Source organism: Scyliorhinus canicula, chromosome 21 (genome assembly GCF_902713615.1).
Source record: "Scyliorhinus canicula chromosome 21, sScyCan1.1, whole genome shotgun sequence".
NCBI lineage: Eukaryota > Metazoa > Chordata > Chondrichthyes > Carcharhiniformes > Scyliorhinidae > Scyliorhinus > Scyliorhinus canicula.
In genome coordinates, this window is record NC_052166.1 from 57,019,476 (window position 1) to 57,040,309 (window position 20,834).

Sequence of the window (20,834 nt, forward strand, 5' to 3'; positions counted from 1 at the left end):
GGCCTTCCCGCTGCTGCCGCCACGGGGGATACAGGATAGAGCTGTCTCCAGTACCTGGGCGATATAGGGGAAGGTAGTGGATATTTACCAGGAGCTTTCGGAGGCAGAAGAAACTCCGTTGGAGGAGCTTACAGGCAGGTGGGAGGACGAGCTAAAAGGAGAAATAGAGGTGAGGCTATGGGCGGATGCCCTAAACAGGGTTAATACCTCATCATGTGCCAGGCTTAGCCAATTTAAGTTAGTCCACCGGGCACATATGACAGAGGCTAGGATGAGTAAGTGCTTCGGGGTTGAGGATAGGTGTGCGAGGTGCGTGGGAAGCCCAGCAAATCATGCCCATATGTTTTGGGCATGCCAGAAGCTTAGAGGGTTGTGGCAGGGTTTTGCTACAGCACGGTACTAAAAACACAGGTGGTGCCGAGTCCGGAGATAGCGATCTTTGGAGTGTCGGAAGATCCGGGAGTTTAGGGGGCGAAAGAGGCCGATGTCTTGGCCTTTGCCTCCCTGGTAGCCCAGAGACGGATCTGGTTAATGTGGAGGAACTCAAAGCTCCCAAATGTAGAGACCTGGGTTAGTGACATGGCTGGATTTCTCAGTCTCGAGAAAATAAAGTTTGCCTTAAGAGGGTCAATGATAGGGTTCTCCCGGAGATGGCAGCTATTTGTCGACTTTCTCGGGGAAAATTAAAATGTCAGCAGACGCAGTATTCCAAAGGGGGGGTGGGGCATGTTGATACAATTGTATATATATAGAACATAGAACAGTACAGCACAGAACAGGCCCTTCGGCCCTCAATGTTGTGCCGAGCCTGTTACTGTTATAAAAATTTTCAAATACCTGAATAAAATATTATTTAAAAAAATACTTGTAATGTTAAAACATTCACAGGCCATCTAACTTGCTCTTTTCTACAAGCCTTTATTTAACATCATGTATCAGATACATGGAATTGTGCGCTGCTGAGCAAACGCTGAATGCTTATACCATTGCATTATGCACGGAATATGACTTGAGATATTTCATGTAGTCCTGATCTCATAAACAAGTGAAAAACATCATATGGCTCAGGTTAAAAATAATTAATTCAGCTTACTGTGAAGAAGAATAATGCAAAAGAATATTTGAGCAGATACAAATAGAAACATGAGCTTCTCACTAAAACTTTTGAAAGTGCAGTTTGATACCAAAATTGCAGCTGTTTCATGAAACTTCTATGCAAGTATAATATACATGATTATGCTGGACCATTCCACCCTATATGTGCAGTAAAACTGCATGAACTAAATCAATGGTATAGCTATTGAACTGAAAATGAAGCTAGATTGAAAAGTTGTAAGGGCACCTTCGTAAACCTGATTCAAGCAATTTAGCACTTTCAAAACAAAAAAAACTTGGAGTATTCTAGCCAAACCTTTATTAATTTCTATACATACAGCAGGCACCATTTCAGTTTATAATCTTTAAGTATGGGCGATTAACGGGCACTGCTGCATCACGACCCCGGATCACTGTCCGTGTGTAGTTTGCACATTCTCCCAGCGTCTGCGTGGGTCTCACCACTACGATCCAAAGATGTGCAGGGTAGGATTGGCCACGCTAAATTGTCACTTAATTGGGAAAAATTACTTTTAAAATTATTTATATTTTTTTCAAAGTATGGGCGATTACCAGTCCAGTCATTCAAAATAATTGATCGCGCCTGTTCGGGTATGCAGAGGAAAAATTCAGAATATCCAATTCACCTGACAGCATGTCTTTAGGGATTTGTGGGAGGAACCCAGAGCACCCGGAGGAAAAGTCGGAGGGTCGTCCCTGTACAGGAGCTCTCCTCCATCTTTACCCATTCCATTTCTGATGCGCTCACCTATCCCGTCTCTCTTTCCGCAGTGGCTGCTCAGTGATATTACTGTGGATCTGGGAGGGTTTGGCCTCTCCGTGTATGACATCTTACACGGATGTCACACGCGCACAATGTCAATGTGGAGTTTGTACGTTCACCCCGCATCTGCGCGAGTTTCCTCAACTTTGCAGAGAATGCTCTGGTTCCGTCCTACAGTCCAAAGATATGCAGGTTAGGTGCATTAGCCATGATAAAAATTGACGCTTAGAGCCCAAAGATATGCAGGTTAGGTGGGGTTGTGGGGATGCGGTGTTGGAGTGGGCCTGGTGGCGTGCTCTTTGAAAAACGAAATGAAATGAAAATCACTGGTCACGAGTAGGCTTCAATGAAGTTACTGTGAAAAGCCCCTAGTCGCCACATTCTAGCGCCTGTCCGGGTCTTTCAGACTCGATGGGCTGAATGGTCTCCTTCTGCACAGTAGTGATTCTAAAGCCTTCTTGGGGATAAAGATCGGTATGGATCTGAACAGGAAGAGGAACCTGGGCAGCATGTTCATCTTGATCGTCTGCACCCTCCCCACCAGGGAGAGTGGGAGTGTGTTCCATCTCTGTAGGTCACTTTTCACTTCCTCCGCAAGACTGACCAGGTTCCACTTGTGGATCTGTGTCCAGACATGGGCAATGTGGATCCCCAGATAACGGAATTTGCTTTGGGCTTGTCTGAATGGTAGCCCTGCCAGCTCTGCTCCTTCCCCTTTCAGGTTCACAGGGAAGACTTCACTCTTGCTCACGTTGAGCTCGTAGCCTGGGATAATCTAAGTATCCATAACGTGAGCAGCAGAGTTCAATAATTACTGCAGACATATAGGAGCGAATGAATGTTGCTATTTGGCATGAGCTTCAAAACTTGATGGACTGAATTATTAGATTTAGGTTCGAGTAGTTTGCACTTTCTCCCTGTGTCTGCGTGGGTTTCCTCCGGGTGCTCCAGTTTCCTCCCACAGTCCAAAGATGTGCAGGTTTGGTGGATTGGCCATGATAAAATTGCCACTTAGTGTCCAGGGGTGTGGAGGTGAGGTGGGTGTTACGGGTATAGGGCAGGGGAGTGGGCCTAGTTAGGATGCTTTTTCAGAGGGTCGGTGCAGACTCGCTGGGCCAAATGGCCTCCTTCTGCGCTGTAGGGATTCTATGGTCATCTGTCTGAGCTGCACGAATATCAAGATTCTGGAGAAAAGTGAAAATGTCCCAACACACCATTAACTATTAACTTTAGTCCTGATTTAAATCTCCAAAACAGGCTCAACTTTGTGATTATTCACTTTCCGAGGGATAAATAATTAAGCAATTTAAACACATGTTTAAGGAGAAGTTTTTACCTTGACAAGCGTTGTAAGCAGTCGCAGAAAGGCCATTGTGACACTGTACTCTCCCTGCGGTCTTTCAACACCCAGCAGCAGGTTACCATAACTACCAGCCTGCATTCCTTCAGCCCTTCAAGAAAAATAAGTTGATTGTCGATTGAACATGTTCCCCCATCAATATTACAATACAATTCAAATCAATTGAGACAAGCTTTCTCAGAAATGTTTCTCTGCAGTGTTAATAGGCAACTTGTGAGAAAGAATCAATTTTTTCGCATATCCTCAATGAAATTCATCACTCCTCCCCAAAGAAACTGCAAAAGGCAACTCGGATGAGGACCAGAAAAACATTGTAAAAATCTATTAGGGTGGGTGCTGGAATGGGGCATTTAAGAATCGAGGCTACAGGAACAGAAGAGACAGTGCACAGTTGGCCCAAGTCTTCAAAGCCAGCATATAATAGTGACCCATGCAAAAGATATCAACAAAAATGAAACAGATAAACTTTGCATCATAATCCACCACTTTTCAGACACCTAGAAGCAAATTGCTCAGTCACTTCGAGGTGAATTGAGTAGGAGGCTCCAAGTGAACAAGCATAGTAAAATGAAGGGGTTTCTATATAACCCTTATTTCTGAAGTTTCTCCATTCAGATGTACACTATTAATTCATTTAATTTATCCAAAATAAATGCATCACTAATACTGTTAATTCCGCACATAAACCTTTTTGCTTTTCAAGCACTCAATGGTAGTTATTGCTTGCATCCTCTTAACATTCCTTTTATTGAAAATCCTTGCACCAAGTTTGATCAGCCTCATTACTGTACGTTTGTATAAGATGACCAACGGTGAGTGAGTGCATGCACAAGGTGAACCAAATTTGACAACACAGGACCATTTAGGTCCTCAATCCTGTTGAGACCATGACTGATCTGTGGACTAACTCCATATGCCAGCTCCATGTCTCCTAATACCTTGTGGTTACAAAAAAAACTACCATCCAAACATCCCCCCGATCAGCAGCAACCTTCGATTTAAAATTAGACATTTTGAGAGCACAGTCTTCATCCAAAGAAAGCATTAATGGCCACAAGAGATTGTTACATTTGCGAGTTTTTGTACTGTGGTTATGTATCTTTAATTGAAGGTGGTTGTGTCCTGTTCTGAAGTCCACCAAACGGCAGATCTGGGTGCTATGATTGCAAAAGATTAAAGGGTGGTCTTTGCCGTTGTTCTGCTCTTCGTGATTAGACTGGTAGTCTCTGAAGTACCAGCAAGATGTTGAGAATGACAGATTATAAACAGTTGTGCTTTAAACTGCACATTTAGTACTACGACGAGAGAGACTTGGGCTCTAAAGGATAGTTAATCCACATTTCTGCCTGGATAAAAGGCCCACACAATTCATGCTACTATGGTGGTGGGCTTTGAGAGGGATAGGAAGACATTTGTAAGATTAGTTTACCAACTTTCCTAAACGATAACCCTGAATTTGAATTTCATAGACAAGTCAATCAGCCAGGTTCCGATAGAGAGAGAACCTAGTAGCCGAATATCTCTATGGTTTACTGTGCAAGAATGCGGGCAGGAGCTTGCGCTCGGATTGAAAACAACAAATTTGTCAAGATTTAGAAGAAGGTGGGAAGATTTGCCTAACTTTAACTGGCGGGGAATCTCCAGGATGGTTCTGGGATTAAAAGTCACTCGGTTGGGAAAGGAAAAGAATGGAAGTAAACACTCGAGCTAAGATTCATTTTGGACTGGGTCCATAAAAACTGAATGTCTACATAAAAGACAGTGTGAAGTATACCTGTGAGATGTGTTTTTTTCAGTTGTGTAAAAAGTGAAAGGAGGGAGCTAAGTTCTGTAGTTTGAAATATAGAGACCCACAAAAGTAGCGTTCAGTCAAGATTTTGTTTGTTTATTATAGTAAAAGTCTTAAAACATGAAATTGTGTCATATCATCCTTTAAGCTATTAACTGGGAGCTCTGATTTATTTCAAAGTCTCTCTACCGATCGTAAGAAGACAGGAAAAGAAAGTAATGAAAGAGTGGCAATGAAATAAAAAGTTGGAAAATGTAGCACACTTTAATCAGTAATTAGCCCAAAGCAATGTCAATTTTTTAGGTATTTCACTTTGAAACAGAATTTGCAACGGAATTTATCATTTGAGTACCTGAGGGACTGAGCAATCCCAGTGACGTGTGTTACAGAATACGGCAAGAAGCCAGTGTGCTGCAGATCAGCCCACACCTAAGTAGAGAAAACAGGTTAATGAATACATTTCAGTTAGATACACAATAAATGCAAAGAAGAATTCTACATTAAACCAAATAATACACCCAAAGAAACAGAAGGAAAATGTTTTAAAACTGTAACATAGCTTTAATAAAAAGTACGTAAAGTCAGAGCTAAATAATGAATACACAGCATAATACCTAGATTGGTGATTCAAGTAAGTCTGCATAAAAATAACTCTTCTACAATACAATACCAGACTCAAGTATAGTTTTGTTAGTTGTGTTGAATCCAGCTAATTGGTATCCGTGGACTCTACTTAGGTTGCAATTTGTTATCCCGTCTTATTTTTGATAATATCTTTAAATTGTGTCTGTTTCCTCCCACCAAAAATTAAGCAGACAAAATCAAGGCATATCTGCAGATCATTTAGTTCTTGCCGAACTCTCAAGGCTGCAAACCAAACAGCTTTGTCTACAATTTTTAACTGCAGTAATCCCCCCTTCGGAGAATTGAACCACAGCATCCCGCGTGACAGGAGAGGATACTAATCACTATACTAACGAGGAAGTATTCAAAACAGCTTAGTCAATATGTAGCTCATATTTCACTTGAAATTCCCTATCTGAAGGGTACAGTTCAAGACCACGCACGGGTGCCATGTGAAAGCTGGTGTGACGGTTAGCATCACTGTTCCAGTTTTCAACACTTGTTTTTTTAATTCCCAGAGGCTGCTGTCATTGTTGGAAAAGTATTAGTGAGTGCTCGGATTAACTATAAGTAATAAATCATAGTTATCTTGCATTCAAACAATAGTCCGATTCAGTGTATTTTGTAGCCTAAATAAAGTTAATTATTTTAACCTGTTATGTAGCCTGTTGAATCTCTAGTCTGCATGCTAATATTTCCTATTTATTTAAAATACACATGAAAGAGGACATCCTAATCCAGTGGCCAAACTGCAGTTGGGATTTTGCAATGCAGTGGTCAGAAAGTAAAAAGGCGCAGATTTCAGATCATGAGGAACTAATCTGTTTCGGAAACAATCCAGCCGTAGAATGAGAAAACAGTGCAAAAGAACCAAAACTTTAACATAGGAGATGAGTGCACATCCACAGTTCCTCACATGGCGAGTTGCTAATCTCACCTGTGGTATCAGATGGAGGTTGCCAAATAGAAGCTTAGAGCTTTCCCACAGAGAGGACAGAAGAGGATAAAAGAAAAAGAGCGAGTCAACCTCCGCTGAATCCATGCCCTTCTTAGCAGCTAGTTTAAGAGTGGTACTGCATGGGATTGGGAACAGTTAGCCTGCTCTCACACTCAGCCAGTAGAAGTTGAATAGCGCAGGGAGACCTAAAAAGATGGGAGAAAATAAAATTCCGTGGCTTCCTTAAGAAAGTACGCCATCATAAAGTCATTTTTCCAACACTGATTATTCCCATCACACTTTACCTTGGCTGGCGTCCGAGCGGCCAGAACAGTTAGTGTATTTACACAGGAAGCAATCACGTCCGTTGGAGGGTTTAGCACGGAACTAAGTCTGCAGCAAGCATAAAAAGAATTAGCACAAAAAATAATTCACACTTTCTATTGCAATCAGAAGATGCAAGCATCTGTTTTGCAAACTGGAGATCTTGATCCATTGGCAAAGGTGCTCTTAGCCAAAGTTCACCACACCCCAAAATTGTAGTAACCAACAGTGAAGCGATTTGAGTCATTTTTGAACTGATTTCCCAAATGTTTAGCATGCAGAGACAACACTATGGTTGTGCAATATCAGGTTTACAGACAAATACCAACGAAAAATGTGGTGTTCTTGGCACTCTTACTTTCTTAAAAACCATAAATAAAAATGTTACCTTTGAATTAACATGTATAAACGTGAAGTGATTGGCAGCAGACAATCCGTAACAGACCAATCTGTGCTCATTATTTTATGCACCAGATCAATGATCGGTTTGACCTTCCGGCAGTGAAGAACAACATCTGGTATAATAAGACAAAGATATACATCAAATTTGTCAGAGTACATCTGTAAGAGCTTACCATTTAAGGACAAAATGTCTGATGAAGCTGAAATATTAGTGGATTTCTTTATGCTATGGAATTTTATTAATTAAATTTGCTTTTATAGGCAAAGACATAAATTAATTGATATCAAGTGACTGGCATTGTCTTTGCCAGTCCAATTGTTCAGATTTGAGCAATCCAGACAAGTTACATTATCCAACAATACAGCTGTTGTATACAGCTGTTTCATGTAAAAATGCTTTCCAAATAATACAACTTTTTAAATTAGCTCTCAGCATTATTCCTGATAATTTGAATGTTTAGCAATAAAAAATTAGAAGCAATAATTTAAATTATAAAAATACCATACGGTGGTGAACATTTAATGCTTAAAAAAAAAATTGATCAGAAAATTTTAATTAAGGGCAGTCTGTACACCTGCAATAAACAGGTGGCAGAAATTGCGAACATTATTGGTCCAAATTTCGTAGCAGTAATGATGGAAAAGATGTCAGCATGGTCATCATTACTCCTGTGAAACTGACAGCAACTTCTGGAGTCCACTGAGGCACAGTTAGATACAGAAATCTAGAAGTTGCTATCACTGATTCTACAATTTTCTACAGGGTGCATTGTTGAAGACCCCCCTAGTCTGCAACCAAGTAGAACTGACAAGAACTTGCCCTTCTACAGTATTAGTCTGCTGTAAAAAAGCACATTAAAAAGTTAAATGAGGTTTAGCGGAACTTTTAACGTCGCACTAAATTCAGAATTACTAAACAGCTTCGCTGGTCCTGAAAAACGAATTATATATTTGTGGAACACCAAATTTCTCGATTATGATGAAATTAATTCACTTTATGTTATAACCCGCACAAGAACGACCTGATTGATCTCCCCATGGGGCTCGTGGAGTATGAGTTCCCCCGCTGATTCCCCCAAGAGAAAAGCCGGCGCAGGATTAGGGTTAGTTGTATCGGACTTTGGTTAGGCCACATTTGGAATACTGCGTGTAGTTCTGGTTGCCACATTACCAGAAGGATGTGGATGCTTTAGAGAGGGTGCAGAGGAGGTTCACCAGGATGTTACCTGGTATGGAGGGTGCTAGCTATGAAGAAAGGTTGAGTAGATTAGGATTGTTTTCATTGGAAAGACGGAGGTTGAGGGGTGACCTGATTGAGGGCTACAAAATTATGAGAGGTATGGACAGGGTGGATAGCAACAAGCTATTTCCAAGAGTGGGGGTGTCAGTTACATGGGGTCACGATTTCAAGGCGAGAGGTGAAAAGTTTAAGGGAGATGTGCGTGGAAAGTTTTTTACGCAGAGGGTGGTGGGTGCCTGGAATGCTTTGCCAGCAGAGGTGGTAGAGGCGGGCACGATAGCATCATTTAAGATGCATCTGGACAGATATATGAACGGGTGGGGAACAGAGAGAAGTAGACCTTGGTAAATAGGCAACATGTTTAGTTAAAGGATCTGGATCGCCGCAGGCTGGGAAGGCCGAAGAGCCTGTTCCTGTGCTGTAATTTTCTTTGTTCTTTGTTTTTAGGATGGAGCTGGCATCTCAGGATGGTCCTGACTGGGACATGGACTGTTACTCTGTTATTATATTTCCTACTGCGAGTTTTCGGGGCTCCTCATTGACTACAATACTTGTATTTTAAAATTCATGACATTTCAGCTTGTATGTTAATCCCATGTATATTCTGCTTGCGGACGAAGCGATCTGTGGGCGGGTTAATCCAGAACTACCTGGAAACAAATGATACGGGGGAGGTCTCTGCAGCGACGGTCTGGGAAGTTTTGAAGGCAGTAGTCAGAGGGGAATTAATCTCGATTCTACGCCGAGGGACGAGGCAAGGGTGCCTCTCCCCCCTTTATTGTTTGCTCTTACCATAGAGCCATTGGCCATAGCGTTAAGAGCCTCTGGGTATTGGAAAGGGCTAGTTTTGGGGGGGGGGGGGGGGGGGGGGGGGGGGGGGGGGGGGGAGAGAGAGGAAAGAGAGAGAGAGAGAGAGAGAGAGAGAGAGAGAGAGAGAGAGAGAGAGAGAGAGAGAGGAGAGAGAGACGAGAGAGAGAGAGAGAGAGAGAAGTAATGCGAATCGTCGGGGAATTTGACAACTTTTCGCGGTCTAAATTGAACATGGGGAAAAGCGAAATGTTTGCGATCCAGGCAAGAGGACAGGAGAAGAGACTGGGAGAGCTGCCGCTTAGAATGGTGGGGAAGAGCTTTCGATATCTGGGAATCTAGGTGGCCCGGAAATGGGAGGTATTACAATAGTTAATCCCGGTTGGTAGAACGAATGGGACATGGTTCCACTATCACTGGCGGGGAGGGTTCAGACCGTGAAAATGAGGGTCCTCCCCAGATTTCTGTTTGTCTTTCAATGCATCCCATATTCATCCCAAGGCCTTTTTCAAGCAGGTGAATAAAATTATTTTGGGCTTTGTGTGGGCGAGTAAAACCCCACGAGTGAAGGAAGTGCTGCCGGAGCGCAGTCGGGGGGAGTGTGAGTTGGCGCTGCCGAACTTCTGCAATTACTACTGGGTGGCTAATATAGCCATGATTAGGAAGTGGGTAGTGAGGGAGGGGTCGGCATGGGAGCGGATGGAGGCGGCGTCATGTAAGAACACCAGTTTGGGAGCATTGGTAACGGCACCTCTGCCATTCTCGCTGGTGCGATACTCCACAGGTCTGGTGGTAGTGGCGGCTATGAGGATCTTAGAGCAATGGAGGGAATATAAGAGAGTGGAGGGAGCATCAATTTGGACCCCGATTTATAATAACCGGGTAGGCTAGATGGTGGGTTGTGGGGTTGGCAGAGGACAATAATTAGAAGGATGGTGGATCTATTTATAGACAGGAGCTTTCCCAACTTGACAGCTTTGGAGGATAAATTTAAAATGCCAGCAGGGAATTGCTTTACGGATTTGCAGGTGCGAGACTTCCTGAGAAAACAGGTGCTGGCCTTTCCGCTGATGTCGCCACTGGGGCTACAGGATAGAGTAGTTTCAGTACCTGGATGGAAGAGGGGAAGGTATCGAATATTTACCAGGAGCTTTCGGAGGCAGAGGAAATTCCGGTGGAGGAGCTTAAGGGGAAGTGGGAGGACGAGTGAAGAGGAGAGGGAGGGCTATGGACGGATGCACTAAGCGGGGTTAATCCCTCCTCATCATGCGCCAGGCTTAGCCTGATACAATTTAAGGTAATCCACAGGGGACACATGACAGCGGCTAGGATGAATAAGTTCTTCGGGGTTGAGGGTAGGTGTGCGGGGTGCACGGGAAGCCCAGCCCGAAGCTTAGAGGGTTTTGGCAGGGTTTTGCTACGGCAATGTCCATGAACTAAAAACATGGGTGGTGCCGAGTCGGGAGGTAGCGATCTTTGGAGTGTCGGAAGATCCGGGAGTTCAGGGGGCGAAAAAGGCTGATGTCTTGTCCTTTGCCTCCCTGGTAGCCCGAAGATGGATCTTGTTAGTGTGGAGGGACTCGAAGCCCCCCGAGTGTAGAGACCTGGGTTAGTGACATGGCTGGGTTTCTCAGTCTCGAGAAAATAAAGTTTGCCCTAAGAGGGTCAATGTTAGGGTTCTCCCAGAGGTGGCAGCCATTCGTCGACTTTCTCGGGGAAAATTAAAATGTCAGCAGATGCAGTATTCCAAAGGGGTGTTGGATGGTTGAGGTGCGTGAAGATTGGGGGAGTGGGGGGGGGGAATATTTATTTTACCATGTTGATGTCATTGAACATTTTTATAACAGTAACATAAATAAAGACCTTAATAAAATATTATTATTATTGTATCTCCCAATTATTTATCTTGCGCTCTAAATGTTACTTAGAAGTGAAGTTAATCAGTGCAGTTACTCACTGATTTGCAGTTTGTAGAATAATTCAATGTGTTTGGTTGCTTAGTTGCTCGACTAAATCACGTATTGGACACCCGGAGATCCCCTTGACTTGGTACCATATTCAAACTAGTATAAGAAATAGGAAAATCCATGCCACAGAGATCACTAGATCTTTGTGCGCAACATTCTTCCAGATCAGCATTGAGAACCATTAATACACCGCTGACAACAAATCCAGGCTGTTAAACTTTGATTTCAACAAAATTTGAATTAAGTTGTTGTCCTTTTTGACTTTTTGAAATAAATTTTGTTACTTTACAGAGGGTTCACCAACTACATCCAAAATTATAGGGTATAACAGCCGAAGTTGTAAAGAGTTCTCACACAAATCAAACTCACCTGCTGTTGAAACCACGTGCAACAGCATCTCAATTTCACAAGTGAAAACCGTCCAGGAACTGTATGAGAAATCCCAACGTACAAGAGAGCCCTGGCCTGCAGGCAATACGAGTCCACATGTACCCTGCGGCATACGTATATTAGCCTGACCAGATCCTAGGATTGGGTAAAATAATGACATTTATTGAATACATGAGTTACTTCTTTTTTTGTTACATAATTCTTTCTAACAATTGCAGCCATTGTGAGAATGTATTCCAACATACATCAATATTAAGCTTACTTTGATGCCTAATGCTAGCTCAAAGATAATAATGTTTCACCAACTCTTTTACTTTGTATCTTATATTTTGCATCTTATATCCTCGGTCCATTATTGATCCTAGATTATAAACGGCACGGATAGTCCAGTGCATTAACGTATTAACCAGCTTATCCAGCAAGATACCTATTGGAAAGAGGCTCCTGCCAGGAGTGATAAGGAAAAACTAGGGGTAGGAAGAAAAGGCAACCCTTCAGCATTCAGAATGTTCAGTTATTTTTGCTTCTCCCCAGGACACAAATTTTTCCCTGGTTAAGTGAACTCCTTCCATACAAGCTGGTGACCAGTGCAAGACTGACCCCTTCCCCACCATGACTGCCCCACCCTCCTCCTCCTCAAAGAACAAAGAAACGTACAGCACAGGAACAGGTCCTTCGGCCCTCCAAGCCTGTGCCGACCATGCTGCCCGTCTAAAATAAAATTTTCTACACTTCCTGGGTCCGTATCCCTCTATTCCCATCCTATTCATGTATTTGTCAAGATGCCCCTTAAATTTCACTATCGTCCCTGCTTCCACCACCTCCTCCGGCAGCGAGTTCCAGGTACCCACTACCCTCTCTGAGGTGTTGTTTAAGGATAGCCAGCTGATTTCATAAACTAACTGAGTATTGATTTATTCATATAGGTGCCAGTTGAATGCATGTAGCTGAGAGGTAAAAATATTAAAAAGTGACTTGACTGTGGGAATCTAGTTATTGTTTCATACAATGAATTATCCATTGTATTCTAGTGCACTCATAGAACATAGAACAGTACAGCACAGAACAGGCCCTTCGGCCCTCGATGTTGTGCCGAGCAATGATCACCCTACTCAAACCCACGTATCCACCCTATACCCGTAACCCAACAACTCCCCCCCCCTTAACCTTACTATTAGGACACTACGGGCAATTTAGCATGGCCAATCCACCTAACCCGCACATCTTTGGACTGTGGGAGGAAACCGGAGCACCCGGAGGAAACCCACGCACACACGGGGAGGACGCGCAGACTCCACACAGACAGTGACCCAGCCGGGAATCGAACCTGGGACCCTGGAGCTGTGAAGCATTTATGCTAACCACCATGCTACCCTACTCAGCACTGAGAATGTATTGTTCTCGGTCTAATCAACTAATCAGTTATAGCAAGATATTTACCAAGCTATGTAACATGACAGATGTGGGAAAACATATCTACCATTTTTCCTAAGCCTGCACATGCAGACACAAGCTAGTTTTGATAGGCGCCAGTCAATCTTAAGTAATGTCCAAAGTTTGATTAAGAAAGCATTCGCTAAGACATTCATTTGAACAAACCAGGAGGTCTCATCTGAGAATTAGAAGCCATTGAAAGTAAATGATGGGTTAAACCAGAGATAAGAATTCCCTGAAAAATAGGACCTTGTGGTTGAGGTCTTTGTTCCTGAACTCTTGAATAGTCTCTTGTTTGTTTGTGTTTAAAGTAATTTCTTTGTCCTTGTTCCATGTACTTGACTTTTTTATGTATTGTTTGATATTTTGCTTCTAAGTTTTTATTCAGTACTTATTCAAGTGCATTCAAGTGAGTAATTAGCAATAATATTGCATTTTTGACACCTCCCACCAACTGGACTACCGATTATTATTAGAAGGTAAAATAGGAGTCTAACACTACCGTAACAAGTTTTACTTCTAATTCTAACTCAATATAATTATGTAATGAAAATCGCTTATTGTCACGAGTAGGCTTCAATGAAGTTACTGCGAAAAGCCCCTAGTTGCCACATTTCGGCGCCTGTCCGGGGAGGCTGGTACGGGAATCGAACCGTGCTACTGGCCTGCTTGGTCTGCTTTAAAAGCCAATGATTTAGCTGAGTGAACTAAACCAGCCCCTGCAAGAGGTCTTTGTGGGAATATTCTTCAATGGGGTTAAAAATTAAAAATGCTTTGCCTCTTTGCTATTGTGATTGTTAAAGGGGTTGACAGAAGTGAAGAGAATCAAGTAATACAAGTGAAAATTCAGCATGGCATAGTCTGAGATTTAGGTGCATTTAATCTGTTTCTGCTGATGGAAATGTAATAGTTATCCAATTACAAACATGGAGGGAGGTAACATAAAAACATCAGCAACAGAAGCGGGTTATTCAAGCCTGCTCCGCCATTCAATAAAGTCTTTGACCTCATGTTCTTGCACCATTCCCTAAAATCATTCAATTACTCTGGTATCCAAAAAATTGTCATCCCTATTTTGAAAGAATCTTATGTTTTGATGTGTAAAAGTGCACGATTCATACCAAGTTCTCACAGTCTGTGCAAAACTATCTGGAACAACTTCTTACCAAGAGGATAAAGCATCTTTGGCGTTTGCCTCCTCCACCTTGTTCCATCCTCATGTGAAAGCACATCATGAGGTTTGTGCTTATATGGTTCAGTATAACATGTCATTTTGTCCAAAAAGCTGTAAACCTTTAAAACAAAAATAAATGTCAAAACTGAACAAAAACACCCACACCAACCAAAAAGAAAACAAATATTTACAATAATATTCGACATCAGTCAATCATAATTATATTTTAATTAACTAAGTATATTGATTCATTTGGAACTATTTCATTTATATCACAGTCATTCAATAACACTAATTCCCAAATAGTGCATTACGACCATCTACCAGTTTTAAAAGAAGCAGTAAAGCATCAAAGTATAAAATTTACATTTCGCTTCTTGGAATCTCCCTTCTTAAAATAGCTTACTTGTACCTTTTTAGCAGTGCATTTATCTGATATAAGTGCACAAAGTAGCTGCAGCAACGGTGCCATAGACTGCGGAAAATTTCCACAATTGTTGTCCAACAAAATAGCAATACCTGCTGTGGGCTCCTTGATTTTAAAAAAAAACAGACACAGATACAAAAGTCAATCAGAATATACACGGAAGGTTATACAGGTAAAAACCATTGCAATGTTAATTGATCAAATAAGACAACTCTACTAAAAATCCTGGGCATCTTCCATACTATTTATTTATGCTCACAGCAAGCAAAGTCAGTCAAAACACATTAAAAAAACACACATCCGGCTCGCTAAGTCGTTGGAGTCAACCGTCCAAGTCTCCCAAGACTTACATAGAACAGTACAGCACAGTACAGGCCCTTCAGCCCACGATGTTGTGCCAACCATTTATCCTAATCTAAGATCAACCTAACCTACACCCCTTAAATGTCCTGCTGTCCATGTTCCTGTCTAAGAGTCGCTTAAATGTCCCTAGTGACTCTGACTCCACCACCTCTGCTGGCAGTGCATTCCACACACCCACCGCTCTCGGTGTAAAGAACCTACCTCTGACATCTTGTGCTACCGTGGGGCAGCACGGTAGCACAAGTGGATAGGACTGTTGCTTCACAGCACCAGGGTCCCAGGTTCGATCCCCCGCTGGGTCACTGTCTGTGCGGAGTCTGCACATTCTCCCCATGTCTGCGTGGGTTTCCTCCGAGTGCTCCGGTTTCCACCCACAGTCCAAAGACGTGCAGGTTAGGTGGATTGGCCATGCTAAATTGCCCTTAGTGACCAAAATGGTGAGGGGGGTTATTGGGTTACGGGGATAGGGTGGAAGTGAGGGCTTAAGTGGGTCGGTGCAGACTCAATGGGCCGAATGGCCTCCTTCTTCACTGTATGTTCTATGTTTTATCTCCCCTATACCTTCCTCCAATCACCTTAAAATTATGTCCCCTCATGACAGCCATTTCCACCCTGGGGAAAAGTCTCTTTCCACTCTATCCATGTCTCTCATCACCTTCTCTACCTCTATCAAGTCACCTCCTTCGCTCCAGTGAGAAAACTCCTCCAGTGAGAAAACCCCTCCCACAACCTTTCTTCATAAGCGAGGGACACTTCCTCAGCTCCTGTCTAATATCAGTATAATTTCCCCTCCCCCAATTAAATACCTTCCCATACTGTCTGTTCCTATCCCTCTGCATGACTATGGTACAGGTCAAGGAGTTGTGGTCACTGTCACCGAAATGCTCTCCCACCAAGACATCTGACACCTGGCCTGGTTCGTTGCCGAGCACCAAGTCCAATATGGCATTCCCCCTAGTCGGCCCATCTACATATTGAGTCAGGAATCCTTCCTGCACACACCTGACAAAATCTGCTCCAGCCAAACCATTTGCACTAAGGAGGTTCCAGTCAATATTAGGGAGTTGAAGTCACCCATGACAACAACTCTGTTACTTCTGCACCTTTCCAAGATCTGCCGCCCAATCTGTTTGTCTGTCTCTCTGCTGCTATTGGGGGGTCTGTAGAAAACTCCCAATAAAGTAATTACTCCTTTCTTGTTTATTACTTCCACCCATATTGACTCAGTAGACAAACCCTCCTCAACAACCACCTTTTTTGCAGCTGTGGTGCACTCCTAATTAACAGTGCCACTCCCCCTCCTCTTTTACCTCCCTCCCTATTCTTCTGAAAACTTGCCAGATAGAATGTTTTTTAAAGGTCTGCTCATCCAACCACAGGCAGATGATCGACAGTCACATCACAGCAGAAAATAAAGGAAGAAACAACTCTTATGAACAGGTCAGTAATCATTCCTAATTATTGGGCATGAACTTCCTCAGAGAGGCAATCAGTGTCAGATTGACACTCCATGCCCAATTATCTGTGATTTTATTTCAAGCCTGCCTTGCCCAACTCTCTGACTCAGGCCAGGTGAGATCCAGGCAGTGCAGCACATCCTCGAGTCCCGGTATTGAGAGTCGGAGTGAACCAGGTAAGTTTAAAGGTCCAATGAAAATGACAGGCCAGGGAGACTATAAGTGTCTACAGTAAGTGGATAGGACATTTGGAGGAGGGGGGAGGGGGGTGGGGGCCAGAGTTGTGCAAAGAGTTCTAAATAGTTACCCAAAAGTTAAAAAAGATCTTAATTCCAACGCTTTCTAGTTGATTGTTGGTGTAACTCAGTCGGAACCATCCGAAGTTTGCGTTTTAAAACACATTTTCAGATGGTTCTCAGAGAAGGCCAATTGCCCCGAGGAAGTTTGCACTTCTGGGCAATTGCCGTGGAAACCTTCAGTGTCAAATACCAACAGGGAGCCCCAGTGCATCTTTGGGATAACCCTCCACTCCGACACTGGGGAATTTGGAAGTTACAGCCATTATTTTCATCACCCAGTATGTGAGCAGCAGAGAAAACAAACTTGCTTCAGCACCTTTCATCTGGGTGCCATTCCTAAGATAGCCATCGAAGGGAAATTGGAGCAGGAGTAGGCGATTCGGCCCCTCGCCGAACCTGCTCGCCATTCAACTAGATCATGGCTGATCTTGTACCTATAGTACTTCTAGCACACAGTGAGAGCGGCGGGGACACAGTGAGAGCGAGGAGAGCGCGGAGACTCAGTGAGAGCGAGGAGAGCGGCGGGGACACAGGATAAAAGAGCGTGAGGAGAACGGCAGGGACACAGTGAAAGAGCGCGAGGAGAGCGGCGGGGACACAGTGAAAGAGCGCGAGGAGAGCGGCGGGGACACAGGATAAAAGAGCGCGAGGAGAGCGGCGGGGACACAGTGAGAGCGAGGAGAGCGGCCGAGACTCAGTGAGAGCGAGGAGAGCGGTCGAGACTCAGTGAGCGCGAGGAGAGCGGCCGAGACTCAGTGAGAGCAAGGAGAGCGGCCGAGACTCAGTGAGAGCAAGGAGAGCGGCGGGACACAGGATAAAAGAGTGCGAGGAGAGCGGCGGGGACACAGTGAAAGAGCGCGAGGAGAGCGGCGGGGACACAGGATAAAAGAGCGCGAGGAGAGCGGCGGAGACTCAGTGAAAGAGCGCGAGGAGAGCGGCGGGGACATAGTGAGAGCGAGGGGAGAGCGCCGTGTTTCAGCAGCAGGAGGAGAGGGAGTGCTGTCATGGGGACTGCCGGGAAGGTGAGTGACTGATTGTTTAATTTAAAAACTTAATTTGTCTATAGGCGGAGCGCACGTGGGACTGCTGGGTAAGTGAGGTACATATTTGTGTGGTTGCTTTACCCGAAACACTACTTAGGTAGTGTCTCCCACCCATCCTCCTCCTCTAACCAGAAAAAAAAGTTCTGTCCGTCGGATTGCTAAACTAACAAGTTTTGTTTTTTTTGTTGTTGTTTTTTTTGGTTTTTCAGTAATTGGGTGGGAATGGAGGCTAGGGCAGTTGAATGTTCATCCTGCAGAATGTGGGAGGTAAGGGTCACCTCGAGTGTCCTGCTGGCTACATCTGCGGGAAGTGCACGCAACTCCAGCTCCTCGAGAACCGCATTAGGGAACTAGAGCTGGAGATGGATGAACTTCGGATCATTCAGGAGGCGGAGGGGTTCACACCTCAGGTAAAAGAAGAAGGTAGATGGGTTACCGTCAGGGGAACGAGGGGGAACCGGCAGGCAGTGCAGGGATCCACTGTGGTCGTTCCCCTCAATAACAAGTATACCGTTTTGGGGTAAGCAATGGGGCACAGGTCTCTGGCACAGAGTCTGTCCCTGTTGCTCAGAAGGGAAGGGAGAAGAGGAGCAGATCACTTGTCATTGGGGACTCCATAGTTAGAGGAACAGACAGGAGGTTCTGTGGGAACAAAAGAAACTCACGGCTGGTATGTTGCCTCCCAGGTGCCAGGGTTCATGATGTCTCTGATCGTGTTTTTGGGATCCTTAAGAGGAGGGGGAGTAGCCCCAAGTCGTGGTCCACATAGGTACCAACGACATAGGTAGGAAGAGAGATGGGGATTAGAGACAGAAATTCAGGGAGCTAGGGTGGAAGCTGAGAGCTAGAACAAACAGAGTTGTTATCTCTGGGTTGTTACCCGTGCCACGTGCTAGCGAAGTGAGAAATAAGGAGAGAGAGGAGTTCAACATGTGGCTACAGGGATGGTGCAGGAGGGAGGGTTTTGGTTTCCTGGATAATTGGGGATCATTCTGGGGTAGGTGGGACCTCTACAAACAGGATGGTCTACACCTAAACCAGAGGGGTACCAATATCCTGGGGGGGGGGGAGATTTGCTAGTACTCTTCAGAGGGGTTTAAACTAATTCAGCAGGGGGATGGGAACCTAAATTGTAGTCCCAGTGTACAGGCTGTTGAGTGTAGTGAGGTCAGGGATAGGGTTAAAAGTTCGAAAGAGGGCACCGGCAAGCTAGACGCTGGTCTGACGTGTGTCTACTTCAACACCAGGAGCATCCGGAATAAGGTGGGTGAGCTTGCAGCATGGGTTTGTACCTGGGTTTTCGATGTTGTGGCGATCTCGGAGACATGGGTAGAGCAGGGACAGGAATGGTTTTTGCAGGTTCCAGGATTTAGATGTTTCTGTAAGAACAGAGAAGATGGTAAAAGAGGGGGGTGTGGCATTGTTAATCAAGGAAAGTATTACGGCGGCAGAAAGGACGTTTGAGGACTCGTCTACTGAGGTAGTATGGGCCGAGGTTAGGAACAGGAGAGGAGAGGTCACCCTGTTGGGAGTTGTCTATAGACCTCCGAATTGTTCCAGAGGTGTAGAGGAAAGGATTGCAAAGATGATTCTCGACAGGAGCAAGAGTAACAGGGTAGTTGTTATGGGGGACTTTAACTTTCCAAGTATTGACTGGAAATACTATAGTTTGAGTACTATAGATGGGTCAGTTTTTGTGCAGTGTGTGCAGGAGGGTTTTCTGACACAGTATGTAGACAGGCCAACAAGGGGCGATGCCACATTGGATTTGGTACTGGGTAATGAACCCGGCCAGGTGTTAGATTTAGATGTAGGTGAGCACTTTGGTGATAGTGATCACAATTCGGTTATGTTTACTTTAGCGATGGGCAGGGATAGGTATATACCACAAGGCAAGAATTATAGCTGGGGGAAAGGCAATTATGATGCTACTCGGCAAGATTTAGGATGTATAGGATGGGGAAGGAAACTGCAGGGGATGGGTATAATCAAAATGTGAAGCTTTTTCAAGGAACAGCTACTGCGTGTCCTTGATAAGTATGTACCTGTCAGGCAGGGAGGGAGTGGTCGAGCAAGGGAACCGTGGTTTTCTAAAGAAGTTGAAGCACTTGTCAAGAGGAAGAAGTAGGCTTATGTTAGGATGAGACATGAAGGCTCAGTTAGGGCACTTAAGAGTTACAAGTTAGCCAGGAAGGACCTAAAGGGAGAGTTAAGAAGAGCGAGGAGAGGACACGAAAAGTCGTTGGCGGATAGGATCAAGGAAAACCCTAAGGCTTTCAATAGGTATATCAGGAACAAAAGAATGACTAGAGTAAGTTTAGGGCCAATCAAGGATAACAGTGGAAAGTTGTGTGTGGAATCAGAGGAGATAGGGGAAGCGTTAAATGGATATTTTTCGTCAGTGTTTACACTGGAGAAAGACAATGTTGTCGAGGAGAATACTCAGGTACAGTCGACCAGGCTAGATGGGATTGAGGTTCACAAGGAGGAGGTGTTAAATTGCTAAGTCCCCTGGGCCAGATGGGATTTATCCTAGGATTCTCTGGGAAGCCAGGGAGGAGATTGCAGAGCATTTGTCCTTGATCTTATGTCGTCTTTGTCGACAGGAATAGTGCCGGAAGACTGGAGGGTAGCAAATGTTGTCCCCTTGTTCAAGAAGGGGAGTAGAGACAACCCTGGTAATTATAGACCTGTGAGCCTTACTTCGGTTGTGGGTAAAATGTTGGAAAAGGTTATAAGAGATAGGGTGTATAATCATCTTGAAAAGAACAAGTTGATTAGCGATAGTCAACACGGTTTTGTGAAGGGTAGGTCATGCCTCACAAACCTTATTGAGTTTTTTGAGAAGGTGACCAAACAGGTGGATGAGGGTAAAGCGGTTGATGTGGTGTATATGGATTTCAGTAAGGCGTTTGATA

The 20,834-nt window shown here is 44.1% G+C and overlaps 1 protein-coding gene across 3 annotated transcripts in view; it reads right to left on the reverse strand.

The window, feature by feature from the left end:
• The window catches only part of nup188 (nucleoporin 188), a 126,211-nt gene that overhangs the window by 71,038 nt on the left and 34,339 nt on the right, over window positions 1–20,834 (reverse strand). For 2 of the 3 annotated variants that reach the window (XM_038781467.1, XM_038781469.1), the window contains exons 14-21: window positions 19,209–19,295; window positions 14,740–14,859; window positions 14,320–14,446; window positions 11,699–11,854; window positions 7,302–7,428; window positions 6,895–6,982; window positions 5,381–5,457; window positions 3,216–3,330 (exon numbers count right to left, since the gene is read on the reverse strand). In XM_038781467.1, the coding sequence (XP_038637395.1) occupies window positions 3,216–3,330; window positions 5,381–5,457; window positions 6,895–6,982; window positions 7,302–7,428; window positions 11,699–11,854; window positions 14,320–14,446; window positions 14,740–14,859; window positions 19,209–19,295 (897 nt within the window). The remainder of the gene's footprint in view (window positions 1–3,215; window positions 3,331–5,380; window positions 5,458–6,894; window positions 6,983–7,301; window positions 7,429–11,698; window positions 11,855–14,319; window positions 14,447–14,739; window positions 14,860–19,208; window positions 19,296–20,834) is intronic. The other variant, XM_038781468.1, reaches the window with a different exon arrangement.